This window comes from Numida meleagris, chromosome 6 (genome assembly GCF_002078875.1).
Source record: "Numida meleagris isolate 19003 breed g44 Domestic line chromosome 6, NumMel1.0, whole genome shotgun sequence".
Taxonomy (NCBI): Eukaryota; Metazoa; Chordata; class Aves; order Galliformes; family Numididae; genus Numida; species Numida meleagris.
In genome coordinates this window covers 31,420,875-31,440,236 of record NC_034414.1, presented here as the reverse complement: position 1 = coordinate 31,440,236, position 19,362 = coordinate 31,420,875, and the positions used below count along the sequence as shown (strand labels likewise).

At 36.3% G+C, this 19,362-nt stretch overlaps 1 protein-coding gene across 3 annotated transcripts in view; it reads left to right on the top strand.

Annotated features, from left to right (window-relative positions):
• SPRED1 (sprouty related EVH1 domain containing 1) overlaps positions 1-19,362 on the top strand; it is a 56,964-nt gene that overhangs the window by 26,170 nt on the left and 11,432 nt on the right. For all 3 annotated transcript variants that reach the window (XM_021401919.1, XM_021401917.1, XM_021401918.1), the window contains exons 2-4: positions 7,739-7,913; positions 12,987-13,155; positions 14,445-14,494. In XM_021401919.1, the coding sequence (XP_021257594.1) occupies positions 7,739-7,913; positions 12,987-13,155; positions 14,445-14,494 (394 nt within the window). The remainder of the gene's footprint in view (positions 1-7,738; positions 7,914-12,986; positions 13,156-14,444; positions 14,495-19,362) is intronic.

Here is a 19,362-nt window from a genome sequence, read left to right as displayed (position 1 = left end):
ATAGGTGCTTGTTTGAAAATAACATATATGAAGTACAGACTGTTATACCTTCTTAGGGTAGCTGAAACTGTTCATAAGAAATCTTCAGATGGTCTTATTTTAGTGTATTAGTTACCTTCATCTTATTTTACTGGTCACAAACATGATTACAAAGTGACTTGCTGATGAATACATTCATATCTCCCCTTAACTGGCACTCTAGGGTCCTGTCTCCTCAGTCTTGATTGCTAGATGACTAATAGCTTTGACTGTAAGCACGATCTAGTTGTACTTGTATATCTGAGTGAAGCTTTGTATGTAAAAATGGAGAGAAAGGGTCCTGAGAGAGAATTCTGACTTTTCAGAGACAACTATTAGCTGAAAAACTTTCTTTAGATTATTCATTATCAACTGTAGCAAGCATTGCTATTCCAGGGAAAACAAAAGGCAGAATTTAATCTGTAAGCTTTATTTAAACAAACAGAACAATAAAAACACCACTTACACTGGATGGATGTTGACTGATAGCAGTTAATAAAAGTATCAAGCTGTCTTAGTTTCTGTGGAATCTATCTCAGGCTACAAACTTGTCCCAAGTTCGCTGAAGTGCTGAAGCTTCTTCCATCATTTCTTTAGGCAGTCCTCTACTTTTGCAAGGATGAGAAGAAATGGAAAAAATAAACCTCTTGTTTTGTTTGTATTTGTTTTTTTCTGTGGGCTTTTTCATCTCATCTACGTGTTTCCATGGAAAGCAAGTTGCCATTGATACATGGCCTTGGTATCAGCAGCTTGATTGGTATGTGATAGGAAACAAGTAGATTCTACTGATATCAAAGTAATTGGCAGTTCTGTGCTATAAATGCAATAAGGAGATTCCGCAGGATCTTCAGAAATTCATTGGGTAAGGAGGTAGAAGAAATTATGAGAATGTTTCGAGAGAGGAGAAGCTGGACTGAGATGAAGAGGGTAGGTATTTCTGGAGTTCATAGCTGTCAGCTTGTGAAAAGAACGTGAATTTAGGCTTTTCTGGAAGAAGTCAGTCAAGCTTGCAGAAGCAAATTACTAAATTGGGTGGAATTTGGCCCAAGAATCCCTGGTATCAATACTCTTCTGTTGTTGAGCAGACAGCTGTGGAAGTCCCACTCATTTCTGACTCCTCCACGGGGAACTACTAACTATATCTGTCTGCTGCTTCTCTTAGTTCTGCTCCCTGTGTCAAAAGCATGTTGGCCCATCTTTGAATGTTATGTTGGTGCTTTTTAACTTTGGGGAAGTTTTCTTTACTTGCTTTTTTATTTTATATCAGGTGTAGTTTTATAAGTAATCTGCCTTGATCGCACAGTGTGTTACAAAAGCCATACCATTACTAAAACATAATTCTACAGAAAGCATTTTCTTTGAAAGAGATGGAACCCAAGTATATGATCTCCTTCGATACACTTACATTATATAACCAATCTTCATGGATGACATACGTAATTATAGAAACTACCTACCATTATTCACAGAAATGTTGAATTTCTATTTGGTAGTTTTCATGCTTTTCAACTTGTTAAATAACTGGTTTGTTCATGTGCCCTTGGGTTCTATAAAAGTTCCTTCAGCAATAGCCATTTTTCTCTGCAGCTTCACTTGTTTTACACCATTCCAAATCTTAAGTTTTCTGTATTCAAATAAGAATGTGATTCTAGGGCACTAGTTTTAATATTTTTTTTCTCATGTTTAAGAGGAGATGTAATAACAACAGTATACTGTTTTGACAGTTTCCCCTTTTGGACACTTTTGTTTGTCTCATTTTCAAATTTGGGTTGTATATGTGTTGTCAAGTTATAGGATCTCTACTGCTAAATAACCATTGTGTGGTTGGGGGTATTTTTTGTGGGGTTTTTTTGGAGGGGAGAGGGGAGGAACTCAATCAGATACCAGTTTTCCCTTCTTAGGTAATAGTTTCCAATGTAGCCTTTTATTTCTGCTTTGTTGGATTCAGGCTAGTTTGCTCAGTAATCTGTGTTTCTGTAGGAATTATTTTGCTCAAGCAGGAATATCCAGTTCATTTTATTTAAATGCAGAGTCCAAAGTATTAAGGAAATCCAGCTTTTCATTTCTTAGTCAGTGTGAGTACTAGCCTCTTAAATGTACCAGCATTGGTCTAGTAGTTCCTCCTGAAAGTCCATGTCTTTTCTTGTTAAAATCTTCACAAAAATGAATTTCTTAGTCATTGCAGCTATGCATGGTTGTTGTACCTTCTGTCCTTATAGCATACCTTTTAAAAAGTATTGCCTTCTGTTAGCATGACAGCTTGGTGCATATTCTGATTTGCTATTAGAATTGTGAGAGGAGAAAGGTAACACCTGTGTCAGGCAAAGTCTCTTATATAGTTACAGCAAAAAAAAAAAAAAAACCATATATGCACAACAGTTTCTTTTACATGCAAAATAATAGGATATGCTGTCATTTATTTTGTTGATGTAAATTGTCTTGCTTAGTACTATATTTGCATCTCCTGTTGTGTAGACAACTCATTAGTGTCTCATGCTGATGGCAGTCATTCTCTAAGCTTTCAGTATGAAAGGACTTTATATCATCAGCAGGTTATCCATGTGGTTCTAGTGATACTGGTCAAATTACTTATTTTCTTCTAAATTGAGTCAATACTCAACAGATGTTATCTGCAAGTCAAATAGACTTTAGCTGAGTGGTTTGGTATTACCTTTTGGTATCCTGGGCATGCACGTACGGATAAACACTTCTGAAGTTGTGAATTGTAAAATCATCTGCTAAGCTGTTTGGATAATAAGAACCATAAAAAGCCAAGTGTGGTTCATGTATGCACTTTGGGTGAGGCTACAAACACACAGGTGTATTTCTCCAGAAGTTGGAGGGGTTAAAGTACGTGTGTAAAGTGCTAGTCAAAGGTAAGGAGCCTTGATCCATGACAAGTTCACGCTGAGATCAGCCTGGAGCTTTTACTTGTGTGCCTGTGAAGACAGTGTATTTTCTTAGCAGAATGTGTCAAGAGTTTTCGGAATTCAAAATGCCTTTTTTTTTTTTAACCTTGTCAGAAGTCTTTATCTTGTAGGTGTGTGCAGTGATAACTCGAAAGTAATGTGAATTCTCATAAATTAAAGCAAATTAGTTAAAATTTTGAAGCAATACTTTTGAAATGGTTGCGCTTTGAAATACTACATTAAATAAAAGAATCATGGAATGGCTGAGGATAGAAGGGACCTCTGGTTCCATCTGGTTCAACCCTTGCTCAAACAGTTTTCAGAGATGTCCAAGGAGGATGCTTGACAGCATCTGGGCAGCCTGTGTTGGTGCTTGGTCATCTGCAGTTATTTGTGTTTCTTTTTGTTTTATTGTTGCACAATGTTGTGATATGGAGTACTGATAAAACCAGGAGATTTATTTATTTAGCCCTTCATTAGCCTCCTTCCAGCAGCTTCGTGCCTCTGTTGCTCTTGGGAGTCCCCTTGGGCCCAGTACTCCAGGTGAGGCCTCCCCGGGGCAGAAGGGCAAGGTCACATCCCTTGGCCTGCTGGCAGTACTGCTCCAGGACACCACTGCCCTTCTTGGCAACAAGGGCACATTGCTGGCTCATGTGATGTCCACCTGGACTCCCAGGTCCTTTTCTGCAAAGCTGCTATCCAGCTTTGAAATAAATCAGAATACAAATATTACTTAAGCTAGGAGGATCAATTTCTTGCATAGCTCAGTTTTCTAATGTACAGAACCAGGTCTTTTTTTTTTATGGTGGTCATAGTAGTTTTATAGTACTGGAAAACAATTTGCATTTGCAGTTTGGTTGTCTGTGCAAACATTTTTTGAGATTGCTATTATTTTTCAGTCCTACAGTAAGTGCAATATAAATAAAAGATGTGTAATGTTTAGTATGAATCAAGTCATACTTAGTATGCAAGTCTTTTTCCTAGAAATTGAGTTAAAATAAATTGAATGCAACAAGATAACTGAATTTTTTTCTTCTTCTTCTACTTCTCTTCCTCTTTTTCTCTGGGAAAAATACTTTGGCTGAAAATCCTTAGCCTTCAGTCTCGTGGATCCTTAATGGAAGAAAGGACAAACATTGTAACAATAATACTTTGGTATCTTTAATTGGCTTGATATTACACATAAGAAATACTCAAAACTAAGAAAATCCCTTTTAAAGGAAGGGGGCAGAGAGGGGAAAAAAAACACCCTCTGTGCTTCCCAGGCTCGAACAACAGTTTGTTCATTCAGGTCAGAAGTCACTTTGGGCCCAAGAGCATTACAACAATATAAAATATAGATTTTGGAGAGGGAGGAGGAGTGCCTTTAAAACCTGTGTTCAGTTTTTAATGCCTGATGTTCTTAAAGTGAACATGAGTGAAGGCTGTGGACCAACACAAGGAACCCAACACTAATTCAGAATTATGAGAACAGGACTTATCTATCCAACAGTAGGGTGCCTTAGGTAAGGAGGTAACAGTATGGTATTCTTAAGTGATTACAATAAATTATAAATTGTGATGAGTTGGGGTGGGGGGTGGAATTTACCTGCAGTGTGATTTTTCCGCTGGTAACTAAGTACCACTAGAGAGTACAGCAGCTGTGTTCTTGGGAAGCAGAGAGTTCTTATGAGCAAAATGCTGTTTTGCTATTCCCATAAACCTTGCTCTGACTTAAATTTCCAGTGGCCACAACCAAAATCAGAGGCTTTCAGGAAATGCTGCATGTAATGCAGTAGGTTTGGGCGTGCTGTTGCAATGCTTCCCTTCATACTGCATTTCACATTTGTGGTGGCTCTCTGAACAGTTTCATCAGAGCAGTGCTCAACTGATTTCCGTGTTTCTTCTGGTAAGCTGCTCTATCAGCAATATTTGAACGTGCAAGAGCAGGTAAACTTATCAGGCTGTAGGGATTTAAAAGTACTGTAGGGATGGTGCAGAAAAACACTGGAATCTTGTTTGCCCTCTTTCCCACAGCTAAACCGCCGCAGCCTTTCAGCAATTAGTGCTAGATGTTCCCAAGCGTCCACAGGGCTCTCAGATAGAGGGACACAGGAAAGCTGTGTGGTTTCAGTAGCACCAGTGCTGTGATAGGCAGCTCTGTTTGCAGAGGTTTCTGGAAATAGAAATCCCTGTAAGACCTGCTGCTGCTTTGCCAGCTTGTGCTCTTACTAAAGGTGGGTATCGTCAATAATTGTCATGTTTTTTTAAGTAATAAAGCAATTTCTTGGTTTTGGGATTGTTAAGCAAGTGCAGTAATGAATTTGTCTAGTTAACTTGTAGTTGTCTGGAAAAAATGTTTATTTTCAATTTAAGAAGTTATTCAATCAATATTACAGATTTACCTGCTGGGCATGTTTATTTTGGCTCTTGCACTGATGGAGTGAATTTGACAGACCAGCAGCCAACAAGGAAAAGGATAAATATTGTCTATTAAAATAGTCTGAAGGATAGAAAATACAGAATGAAAACACAAGGTTGTTAACGAGACCGGGTTAGGCTTCCCGCTATAGGAAGGGGAAGGAAAAAAAGAAATCCAACACTCCCTGAAGACTTCTGGGGTATGGAAGGAGCTAAGCTACTGAAGTATGATATGCTTCTTCTACCTTTTACTTCTCCTTCAATTCTCAGAAAGCAAATGGGTGTGGAGTGTAAACTTAAAAAAAAAAAAAAAGCAGTGTTTTGTGTTTTCATTTTTTCTTGTTTACTATAAGCGAAGTTCTGTGGCTAACTAAATGATATTTCCTCAACTCTTACTGAGTAGTTCAGTAGTTCTACTGGTATATAAAAGAGAGCTCTTATATCCAGATTGTCAGTGAAGTTTACAGTATGAATAACTCCTAAGCTATATTTGTTCTTGGCTTGAAGAGAGAATAGTGAAAATACAGTGTAGGTTTAACTAGTTAGTGCATCCTGTTTGTTACAATTTCCCAGGACAGTCCTGGCACCCTCTGTTCTTCAGAAGAGGCTTGTGTGAGACAAACAAGAGACAAATGATTACTTGTACCTTAAGTGCACAATTGCAATCTGAAATTATCACTGAGTTAAGTATAGGTACAGAGACCAATGAATGAATGATTTATGTACCACTAATAGTATTAAGCATCAAGGGATAACCATTTTTATTTTCAGACTTGAGTACTGATAGATGCATACAGTGAAGGATTGGGTTTTTCTTGATTATATTTGTCTGCGGTGTGGGAGAAGTTACTTAAAGATACTGGTACAGAAATGGTGAGAAATGTTGAGTGAAGTGTCACTTTGAGTTTAAGAGCAGGAGATTAGTTTGTGATTTTGGTTTTTTTTGTTTGTTGGGGAGTGAAGAAAGTCTCTGTAAACAACTTCACTTGCCTGTAAGCTAAAATGGGATGGTCTTGCTTTTTCCCCTGTTCTGCAAACCTTTATGTATTTATGCTTCAGATGCTTGCAGCAAAATTCTTTATATAAATATACACACGTGTATATGAATCATATGCATGAATCATGTATGTCTTTGAACGTAATATATTAATTATGCAAAAAGCCCTATTTTCCATTATTTTGGGACATTCTAGGAAATGAGACTTTTTTAATACAACAGTTTGGTAATGGTTGTATTGTCGTTATTTCTGTACAGGAGGAATAGCTTTGTCCCCTTTTAATATTTCCTGTTCAGTCCTTATTGGCACAAGCACTCAAACTGTAGATGAGAAATATGTTGCAAAAGATGCCGTAGAGCTTATTTTTTGTAATATTTTGGGATAGTCATTCATGCAGTAAACCATATTCAGAATGTAGGATAGAATCATATTTCTTCTTTGATAAAACATGGGGTTTTACAACACATGTAGCATCAAATTCATGCTCAAAACTGAAATGTGTCATTTAATTAAAAATAAATAAAATGTGAGAGAGAAGATTACAAACTGTTTTTCTGAGACTTTGGAAAAGAAATCTGGATGGAAAGAAGTGATAGCTGTTTATTTTATGAAGATACTAAATGGTGGAAATGATCATTAGATTGTAAAATTCAAGTTATTTTCCATACGCTGCAAGTATAGAGGAGGACCAGCTAATGGATACTAGAAATATTAGACTTTAAGTGGCCATAACCAATTTTGCTGTCAAACCCCACGTGTGCTCTGACTTACCCTCTCCAAAGGAGGGCTTCTGTACATGGAAGGGAGGGAGCAGCGTTTCTGGCCGGAAGCCTGTTCTTGTTTAGATTTCAGTGGCAGAAGGCCTGACCTCTTTCTGCTTTCTTGTTCTCTTTTCTGTGTGATTTCATGGTGAATGACTCGCTTCACGATTAGTCTAAAATAAATCAGGAGTTGATTCATACTCTTATCCTGCCCCTGGCCTTCTAGCTAGATCACTGACTGCAAAGTTTTTAGAAAAATATAAATTTTGACTCTGAGGAACTATGTTGTCTGATTGTTTCTTTACAAGGAACCACACGTAAGCTTCAAGTAAAAGTGCAGACTCCTGATGTAGCCCTAAAGAGAATGTGAAACTAGATGGGGATGTTTGAGAATCTTTTTAGAATGGTTTCTTCTAGGTAATAGTTATGGAAGCACTCAGCCTCCACGATGTGAATTACTTGGTTGTGGGTTTGTTGAGGTGTTGTGTTTTTTCTTTGTTTTGGGTTGTTGTTGTTGCTGGGTTGATTTTCTTGTTTGTTTGGTTTGGAGTTGGTTTTTTTTTTTGCTTGTTTATTTTGTCATGGCTTCTTAACTAGACTTAGCTGTTTTGCATTTATGGAAAACCAATTTTTTCTTTTGCATCTCTTCCAGTAATAGTTATGCACGAGTGCGAGCTGTGGTGATGACCCGAGATGACTCAAGTGGTGGATGGTTACCACTTGGAGGGGGTGGACTAAGCTGTGTCACAGTCTTCAAAGTCATTCCCCAGGAAGAGAATAGCTGTGCTGATTTTCTTATCCATGGAGAACGACTCAGGGATAAAACGGTAACGATTTACATCTGTTTAGTGACACAGAACCTAAGAATAGATGCATGCATATTGTTGCTTGTAGGCTGGAAAGTACATTTATAATCTCAATCTAATGCTGTTACTGAATGCGGTTCATATGATTGTATTCCTACGGATCTAGCTACTTACTTCAAGTAACGAGATACATTTCTAGAATTAAAAGCATATCTTTTAGAAACCTGAAAGTGTAATTCTTCATTGCAGATTTTCATCTGTTTGGGAAAACGTTTTCATATTCTTTTTTTTTTTTTTCTTTTTTCCAGAGGAAGGTCAAAGTAAAATCTGTTTGTTAACCTGTTTATACATGCTATCTGTATTAGCAGCGTTGTCGACATTTAGAAAATATGATAATTTGTTAAGAACACAAAGTCAGTAGTAATGCTTAGTAATGATTCATTTTTGTTGAGGAATTTGACTGTGGCGAGTAGAAGTCCCCTTTTGAAGTAAAAACCTTTTCTATATGGGAAGAAATCACAAAGTTAGCAGATCCAATAATTCATCTGGTTTGATGGAACACATAGGCAGTATTAATTTATGAGCTACAGTAAATTAAATAACTGTCTTAAATGGCATCATGAAAGTCAGCCTCAGAAAAGGAAAACCAGCACAGGGTATCAGTTGTTGCTACATGCAGATCTGTGGAAGACAAAATTGACTGGCTAAGGCTTGCTTGTGTACTTGTGTGACGAATAGTTTTCCAGAGGGGGTGTCCTACTGTGGAAACACAGTAGGGAAAGTACAAAATCTCTATCTTAATGCCTTCTATCAAAGGCTTACTCTTTTCTGCCATTTTACAACTCCTTAAACTTAAGCTGTGTAAGCTTAAAAGGTAGGATTGGTTCTTACGCTGTTCTTAAGCATACCAATTTCTCCCTTGAGGCAGGACTGCTGAGTTTTCTGCCTTGACTGTGATTGCTGTAGGAAGAGAGCGTATAAATAGAAATTCTGCTGACTCAGTTGTTTCAGCAAGGCGTAGTGCTATTAGCAGAGTACCCTGTGTTCCCGCACAGCTATGTGCACCTGCAGTTCCTTCCTCGCTCTGCAGTAGTTCCCGTTATAACTTTTTTTAGATTTATTGAAGCTGGTTTTGAGCAGCTTAATTGCATTTAGAAGTACTTGACAATTTTCTCTTAATTCTTAATGCTTTCAGTGTTCACTGCTTGCCTTCAGAATCTAAGGGAAATAAAATGCTCAGAACTGAAGGCTGATTTAATGTTTCTCCCACATGCATATGAAAATGTTGCAGCCAACAGTGTCCCTGTCTGTGTTCTCTCTCCCAATTCCCCTGGGCAAGCCTTGTTTCGTTTCCGCTTCTGGTAGAAGGCTTAAATGTCTCTCCTCCACTTCCTGTCCAAAAGCCAGTCCGTGTTAGTATGAATGTGTTTCCAGACCTTTTTAGTCCTGAAAATGCACCTTCTCCCCCACACTCCTCCAGTTGTTGGCTGCTGGTCTGTCAAGGCAGATTTTGATCTTGCTGCAGTTTTAGGAGATCGCTCTTGGAAGGCAGCCACTCAAAAATACAGGATAAATGATGGAAGAAATGCAGTAAGAACACCTATCCAGTTTGCACTGAATAAAATTCAAGGATCTAACACACACAGACGTTGGCTGTGGGGAGGAATACCGTAGAGCCAGCGAAGATGATTTAGTAACAGTAAAGGGATGCATATATTTATTCAGGCTCCAAATAGTGCAAAAGCTAATGTGCAACGAATTAACAACAAACTTGCATGGTATGCAGCAAGACCCTTACTGGCATAAAAGAAGCAAGATCTTACACCAAGATACGTGAAGACAACATGAGGTCATGACACCTTTTCAAGAGAACTGTAATAGGGATAGGAAGATAAATTTTCTTGGATAAGGATCAGGTTTTGTTTTCTGTGGGCTTCAGGGCTTTGTTTTCTGTTTAGGTAACTGTTTTATGTTAGTTCTTAGGGATATTCCTGAGGATTCACTTTTCTAGGACAACTTTAAACTTTTTTTTAATGAAGCCGAACAATTTTCTAGTCCAAATAGCTTTGGTTGTACATTGTTATATCTTATAATACAGGGAGAAAAAAAAAAAAACAAGAAGATGAAATGTAATACTGTTTGATATATTTCTTTTAAAAATACAAACATTTCTTAAAATTCCCTTTAAAAAAAAGCTTATCCTTACAGATTGTCTTTTTTTTTTTTCTCCTGTCACATTACACACTATTAATATACTTTCATAAACCTGGATTTTATTTTTATTTCCTCTGATGGGCAACTGTTTCTTTTGTGAATTTCTCCACCTTCCAGGAAAGGCATAGAAACTCCCTTATCCTTTTTTTTTTTTTTTTCCAGCCATAGGATGGAAATTTGAGCACATTTCTGGGAGATGGGGAAATGTGAGTTTTGAAATACCTCAGGTTAGAGAGAAAATATTTCATATCTATGGGTTTTACGTAAGATGTGTGATAATTGTAACACAAATAATACTGTTCAGGCCTACACGTTAGTAGAAATGTGGATCTAAAGTGTCTGGAAATCCACAGGTAAGATACTAGGTGGAGCTATCCAGCTACCTCTTCAATGGCTGTACTCAAAATGAATGAGAGGGCTTTCTTCTTACTGTTTCTGGTTAACCGACCTTAGTTGCCTCTTCTTCATGTATTGCATCTGACACTACTGACAACTGCAATTCCATTCTGAAATGCCAAGTCTCTCTCTATATGTTAGAGCATACATGGGCACACAGTCAAGGCTGTAGATCTTAATCTGTCAGCTCTATAAATCAAGTGTTTTGGGAGTGAACATCAGAATATTGAGGTTCCTTTTTGCTCTGGCCCTGGGGTTTTTCCTTGTTCCTTTATATACTTAAGAGTTAGGTTGCTGTCAGTACTGTTAGGAACCAACTTCAGTCAGCGTGTAGAAGATAACAAAATTTACGTGTGGTACGTAGCTGTTTAAGACATTTCATGGGGTTGACAAAAGGCGTTCTTGTCAGTTGAGAAAGAAATCAAAGTGGTGGCACCACTGAAGTAATTTAGGAGAGGGAACGCTCCCTGCTGGTTTACCCAAGGTGTTTAGATCTGTGTTGGAATGTAAAGTCTTTGCAAAATACCCTTGACATAATTACACGTTTCCTCCTTTATTATACCCACCTTCCTAGATCTGGCTCCAGCCAGTCTTCTGGGAATGATTGCACTCCCTTCTAACCTGGTCACTCTGCTGTTCTTTTTTACTGTGTTTACAGTAGCTCCCTTCTATCTTAGTAGCAGCAGTGTTAAACATAACGTTATGCTCAAGCTTACAGGTTTTTAGTCTTTGGGGAATCTTATGTTCTGGATTGAAAAGTCTAATAGACCTCCCTGATCTATCTTATGTTCTTCTCCAGTCCTTTACTATGTGAGTTTTTTTCTGAAGAAGGTGGCTCATACATTTTGGATCTTCAGTCAGGGTGAAAATGTTTAACGTTTTTCTTTTAAACTGCAGATAACCATGTAAATGGAGATAAGTATTAATCTGTATTAACTCCTCCAGGAGCAGGTGTTCATTGAGATACTAGAGAGAAATCAGCCTTGTGGTTCCTTCTGCTGAGATTTTGGATGAAACTGCATGCAATAGAGTGCAGTGATAGCTGGTGTTTAATGTGGCAGAGATACCCCAAAAGTCATCACAGGCCTAGTAAACGAGATGACATGAGAAGTCTTCATTTTGAACTGTTTTTTTTCAGAGGAGGAAGCAAGATAAAAATCAAAAGGAGAAAGATACAGTCACTGAGCACACTGTAGACCTGCAGAATGATTTTTGTTACCTCATCACATTTTATGGAGTTTTTAGGCAATAAAAAAAATAAAAACAAATTGTGTGGAATTCGGAGTGGAGTAAAAAGATTTTAGTGTTGAAAGGGTTTGTGTGTGTGGAAAAAAATACCAGTCTTCTAGAGACAGGGAGAAAAATGCAAGAGGAGATGATTAGCAGTGGGCTCCGGTTTAGGGGGAATAAATAATGAAGAGCAGGAGGAGAAAAAAACCTACTTGCCTATGTAATAATTTGACAAAGAGAGGGGGATATGTAAGCCAGAATTGTTTTTTTAAATGTAGTGATTTTTCTGTTACGTTGTTTACAGTTGTTTACAATTAAACTCATGTTTCCACATGCCCTAAGAAATCTTGTATTTTTTCTCTTCAAAAAACTGTATGCATAACAAAATTAAAAATGAATATTCTGAAAATAGAGTCACGTGGAAATAATAAAGTGTTAACATTCCTTACTCACGCTTCCCTGTGTAGGTTTTCAGAGTTTAATAGCAATATAGAGATATGGGTTATCCTGCTGTTTATTTGTTTATATCTAGTGATACAGGGACAGATGAATGCACATCCTTTCAGACTTGTTTGTTTGTCTTGAATTATTTGTCAGGAAACATTCAATGTGTTGATGGTTACATTCAATAATGATTGCAAGTAAATTAAATCTGCAAATATATTTTTAAAATCAGCTAGCTTAAAGTGGAGAAATGATGTACAGGGAGTGATTTTAATTAATAGTAACATGTATGTATACCTTCAGTGGTTTTGTAGGCAAATAGTTATGCATTCTTATCTGTCTTAGTGGGAGAAAACTGCCTGAGTGCTCTGTAAAGTTTGTTCAGCACTCAAAAAGCTTGTAGAGTAATAATACAAATAAAATTCCCAGCGATACTGTAATATTCAATGTTAAAAAACATTGCTCTGCTAATGTTTTTTCAAGTGTGGCCTATTTCATTTGCAGAACTTCTAGTAAGTGTATACTGACACCAGTGTTTGTAGCAGGGATGAGAAACTCAGAGGCTGGGAAGATGCAGTCAGTACACAGTATTCTGAACCTGTACCACTGTATCAGTAACTGTTAGTGAATAATTTGGCCATTGTGGAAACTAATTTAAAATCACCTCCTTATAATAGGAAGAAATTTAAGCAAGGGCTTTTATCTGCTCTTTTGATGCACGTTTTCAGATAATGCAGAAGACTACATTTTGTTCACAAGTTTGCTCTATTAGTCAGTGATATCTTTTTCCTCCTGTCTTATTTCTGGAAGGTGGTCTTGGAATGCACATTAAAGAAGGACCTCGTTTACAACAAAGTTACTCCAACTTTTTACCACTGGAAGATTGATGACAAAAAGTTTGGCCTCACATTTCAGAGTCCTGCTGATGCAAGAGCATTTGACAGAGGTATTCGGAGAGCAGTGGAGGATATTTCACAAGGTATCTATTCCAATGAAGGGGTTAAGTTTTCTTGTCTGTTTACTAAGAGGTGATAGGCAAAGTACTTCAGTATCAACAATGTTCAAAGATGTGGATAGATTAATACCAAGTTGAGATTGTAACAGTTTTGAAATAGGCGTTTTGAAAGTGCTGTTCATTCAAGTGTCTTAAATTGTTTCACCAACAGGAATAAGGTAATTCCCGAAACTTAAAAACGATGCCTTTTTTGTTTAAAGAGATAATGGAAGAAGCTAGTGTTATGGTGTTTTGGTTGCGTCTGTCTTCTCAGAAGCTCGTTACATCTTCTGTCGTCTTAAACTCTGAACTTGAATGTTTTAAGAAATTATGGGTTCTTTTTATCTGATAATAACTTCAGTCCATGCTCTAACTTGTCAACTGTTAGTAAACAGAGTAGTTCTGTGGACAGGTTTAGATGGGACTTAGAAGAATGTTCTGTAACAGCAATACTTGTAGTTGGTTCCAGAGATTCACCGATCTCATGGAAACTAGTGAACAAACTGAAGTTCATAAAGCCTCAGTATTGAAACTGAAAATATGATAAATGTATTGCTAGATGGAAGGAGGGAGGAAGGGAAGAAAACAAATTTCTATTGAGTGGAAAGAACATCTTTTTCAGGTTTGTGGGGGTGTTTTTTGTTCGTTTGCTTTTTGTTTTTGTTGTTTTTTAAGAAGTAACTCAAAGGGAGAAAATTAAAATATTCTGTGCTCAGCTGTGAATTTAGTTTTTTTTTTAATGTATATTATCGTATTAGCAAAGAGAGAAGCACATTTCTGAAGGAAAATGCTTTTTGTCATACTAGAATGACTTCTGAATTGAGTTGATTCTTACAAGAGAAATAATCAGGACATTAGTCATTTTTTTTCTCTTAAGGTCTCACAGTTCCAATTGCTGCTGCTTTATAACAAAAGAACATAACACAACATGCATTCATGTTAACCAAATAAAATCTGCCCTTAATTTTCAAAATGTTATGCTAGCAAGAATGTGTTCCCTTCATTTGAATTTACAGTGACTCTTTGAAAATCCTTCACAAGAATGGTTTCAACAAGATAAGAGTATGACAAGGTACATTTAGTAATAAAAACACGTAAGTAATGAATGATACGTAATAAAATCAACTTGAGATGCAGTGATCTACTGCTTAAAAAGTAAACAAGCGTACTTTTCACAGCTGGATTATTGAAGGGTGGTGTGAACTACTGGAAGCAGCAAACAGTGAATAAAAAAAATTCCTTTTTTGACAATACCTTTTAAACCTTTTTTGTAGGCTATCCACCCTCTCAGAATGATGTTGAAGTGGCAGAAGACTGCTTTCAAGTGAGTATTTTAATTTTTATATTAATTACGCAGTTAATTTGGAAGAAAATGTTTGAACGACTTGTTTCGTTAGTGAGAATAAACAAGAGCTACAAGAAAATTAAATTGAATGTTGTAAAATAAGTTCCAGAACAGTTATCTGGAAGACTTATGTTATTGTCTATGCTAAACTAAGTAATAACTATTTAATTGATAGAATGAGTAACCATTCCAGGTTAAAAATATCTGTTCTAGGTTATATATCCTCTTTGAAATAATGGAAAAATTATTTTTATTCAGAAGAATATTTTGAGGGATTGGGATCTTCTTTTCCTTTGCATGCACATCTTACTTTTTTCCTAGATTTTACTTTGCAGTGATACGCACTTCCAACACTGAAAGTCTGGAAAGATTCAGAGATAATGGTAAAAGAATCTTTGCCCAAACAAGGGCAAATATTCAGATAATTAAAAAAAAAATCTCATTTAAGATAAAGCAGTCATTTGTTGAGTTACAAATTTTTATCGATCCACGTTGGCACTATTCAATTTCTATAGGTCATAGCAACGCGAGAGGTAACCTGTCCTCCATCATGTTTCAGCACTACAATACTTTACACTAATACCATTATCAAATACTGCAGCACTGCCTGGTAACATGCAAGAATCTGTGCAATTAAAAAGCTAGTAATATGAACAAATATTGAACATACATGCAGTAAGTAAGTTTAATACAATTGAGTAAAAAAACACTAGTCTATTAGTGTTTGTCATCTTCTTTGTTTACAGTTGCAGGGAAAGCAGTGTCTTAATTCACACATACATTCACTTTTCAGAGTGCAGATATTTAATCTGAGGCTAATAGAGAAACAGGGGTCTTAGCAACTACTCAGAGAAGTGATAGTATAGAAGTTTTCTTGAGGATGGAGTTTTGCCATGTGTACAACATTAAGTTCTTTGTTAGTATGTATAGGTGCAGTGTAGAACCTCCATAACACAAAATCAAGAAAATCAGTAGCCTATTTTGCAGAATCAAATTATGGTATGAGGAAGCATCAAGTATTTTGAAAGGATGGTGCAATGCAGTGGTAATGCAGAAGTGTCTACTGATTTCCTTCCATTTTACAGTGGAAGAAATTTTTCTCCGTCTAAGGCTTGGTCTCTCAACCACCTGTTGTTGCTCTTTATTTGTAGTGCTTTATCTTATAGCATTTAAAATTGCTTTAAAATTGGGTATTTTGGATTTAAAGTAAAAACGAGGTCTTGATATGGTAGAGGAGATGTGGGCCAAAGCTAATGCAATCCTTAATAAGCTTTAGAAGACTTGTTTAAACATGCTTTATTGCAAAGATTAATAATTGAGCAATTTCTATGGGCCTAATGAGATTAGAGGAAACTAATTACCTCTTGATTATGCTGCCTAGCTGTAATATTTCTGTATAAGGATGGCAAAATTGAAGCAAATGTCTGTATTTCTGTGTATTTGCAAAGTTTGTTTTGGAGAAAGTGAGGAAAAAAAGTAAATATACATCATCTATTATATGTACTTACAGATACAATCCATTCTCAGTGCAAACTGCTCGTTAAATTATCTGTTTCATTCTACTCAGGAAAACATATTTCATTAATTTACTACAGCACAAATTGCCTAATTGTAGAGTAATGCTCTGGATAAATAAGATTTACCTGTTTCCTAGAGGTGAGAAAGCTACCAAATTTCTCTTACCATATCTCTGTATACCATGGTGAAATAAATGTTAGTAGAATTACTATTCCTACTGGAATACTGGAAGGAGGGGGAGGAAATGCTTGGAAGGTTGAACCCACCCTGCTGTAGCTATGCTTCAGTTAAATAATAATTTATGTATCAGTAACTAATTCATAATTACACCATTATGAATTTCAGAGTAGAATGGCATTTTTTTTAGGAACAACAGGTATAGTCATCAAGAAAAAGTCCTGGAAATAGCCCAGTAGTGGTCATTCTCTTCACAGTGATTAATTCCTTTCTCCTTCCACCACTGATTCTCTTGTAAGTGGAACTTATCCTGGTATTTTATTCTTAATTTTTTTTAAAAGACTGGTAAGATCATTTGATTTAATGTATTATGTGTGTGAAGAGTCATGCTGACTTGTCCCACCTCCGCATACGTGCAGACATACATACAGTTTGAAGGGGTAATGAATTATTTTTTCCTGATTATTAAATGAGCTGTTTTCACAATTATCTAATAGTATTTTTCATGTCCTGTTAAAATTTTTGAGTTACAGTTGTGCAAGGCCATTTTTGAGCGTGGGCAGAATTTTAAAGAAAAGGTTGACACTTGTGTATAAACATCCCAGCTGCCCCTGTATCCACTAAATTTCATCAGAACAAACTTCCAAACACTGGATTCAGCTCCTCTATTTGATTAAAAATATTAAGTAGTCATAATGTTTTTCTAAAATAGCTGAGTATCAAAAAGAAAAGGATTATTGCATGCTTGTTAGCGAACTTATTTCTGTTTGTACTCTGTAGTAACTATCATGTGTGTTGATATTCTTCAGTTTCATTTCTTTCTTCTTTATTTATTATGGTAAATAAAGTCTCTAGGATGTCATCAAGATACATTTGTAAACTTCAGTTTTAATAGGTCCTTCTCAATTACATCATCTGCTATCAAGGTGTTTTGCCTTTGCTGTTCTAGTCATCTTCCTCTAGTCATCTAGGAATCCTATACTTAGTGCATACACTTGAAGTGCAAACATAGGATAAACTGCATGCCTAAATTTCTTTTAACAGTGATTTTTTTTTTTAATCTTTTTAAACCAAGATGATTACTGATGAACAAAGCAAAACAGGTTCCATTAGTTGTTTTACTGCCTGGTTATAATCCACACTACAGGAAGCAAATAAAATGATTCAAATAAAATCAAAACACATACCCTTCTGATCTAGTCAGGAACATTGCTGATATCTCAGTGCCTACCTGTAGCAGGCATTAACACATTTGACAGATGTAGCAGGTGGAAACCTAGGTTGTCCTAAACTTGTACATGCAATTCTTAAATTTTTATTGAAAAGCTGAACTCCTGTCTTGCTAGGAACTCCTGTCTAGGCTAGCATTTTGCTTTTGAGTCACTAGATATTTTTTTAATGTACTTTAAATAAAATCTTGCAGAGAAAGTAACCTTTTCAGTGACAATCAAATCTGTCGTTGAAGAAGACATAGCTTCATATTAGCTTTCCTTCCACTGACAAAGAATGTTAAAAACGTAGTATCAAAATCCCATCATTTAAAGGTATTGATACTTGCTCTTAAAGGTTGCTTAAATGATTAAAATTACTATTAGTTATTTAATGAGCATACTGTATGCAGACTGTTCACATCATTAAATAACCTTCAGTGTTACCAGATTAATTTGAAATAGCAATGCACAAATTAGTTAAAGCAGAGTTTTCTGACTTCCTGTAGTGTTTGTAAATAAATCCTATGAATGTATATGTATTTAGATGGAAATATACACTGAGAATTTGTCCTAGTAGGAAGTTTGAATTTTTTTGGTATAAATCCAGCTATTTTTATTGCAGTAGACCAGCAGCTTGTTTAAGTCAGTTTGCTTGTTTGTTCAGAGATTGGCTTGGATTCTTCTCCTCTCCAAATACAAACTTTTTGCTCTAAAACTGATTGAGCTTAACAACAAAAAGAGGTAATCATTGGAATCTTTTCTTTTTTTTTTGCTTTCTTAGAAATCTAACTAAATGAGATCTATAGTTCATGCCTTAAAAAATACTTTTGTAGAGATTTTGGAATTTGAAATGCATGAGTCTTTTGGGAACTGAAAAATACAGCAGTTTGAGTCTATTTGTCAGTTTTTGTTGACCCAGACATTGATATTATTTAGAGGCTATCGACACATTTTAATGGTTTTGAAGTAATAAGAAATTAAGCACTTCTGCTTGTAAGTTTCTTGAAACTTGAGGCAGAAGAAAACTGAAGGCAAATAAATGAAGGTGGGATCTTGCTGGGTTTCTTTTGTTTTTATTTGTTTGTTTATGTTGCATTTCAGAAATAGATACATCTGTGTATCTAGTAAACATAGTAATAAACGAGCTGATTTTATTTATGTTTAGTAGGCCTTTGTGGTGTCGTATTCAAAAAAAAGATGAATTTTCTTTCTTGCCAACATCCATAACAGCTTGTTTACATCTCCATCCCTCTCTTACTTTCTCAGAGTTACTCTTGATATCTTAATTTATTAGTTTCTTCATTGGAATTCCTAGTAACCTCTACTATGCTTTGTATATTCTAGTAGAACATCCTTGGAAGAAATATGTCAAATGCCTTATTTTTTACTTATTATGTAGATTAGTCTAAGTTTAATTTCAGTTGATGTCAGAAGTGTGTACCTGGTTGTAGCAGAATTTCTTGCCAACTCTGGAAGTAGTTGCTCCCTCAGTCACAGAAGTAGCTAAAGCAGAAGGAAGTTATTTCAGTGGTTTTTAAACCCGTATCATTTATTCACAATTAAAAATTACAGGCAAAAATAGAATCATAGAATCATAGAATTAGCTAGGTTGGAAAAGACCTACAAGATCACCTAGTCCAAACATCCACCTGCCACCAACAACCCCACTAAACTATGTCTCCCAACGCTATATCTAAATGTTTCTTGAACACCTCCAGGGACGGTGACTCCACCACCTCCCTGGGCAGCCCGTTCCAGCGCCTGACCACTCTTTCAGAAAAGTAGTACTTCCTAATGTCCAGCCTAAATCTCCCCTGGCGCAACTTGAAGCCATTCCCCCTCGTCCTGTCCCTAGTTACAAGAGAGAAGAGGCCGATCTCCAGCTCACTACAACCTCCCTTCAGGTAGTTATAGAGAGCGATGAGGTCTCCCCTGAGCCTC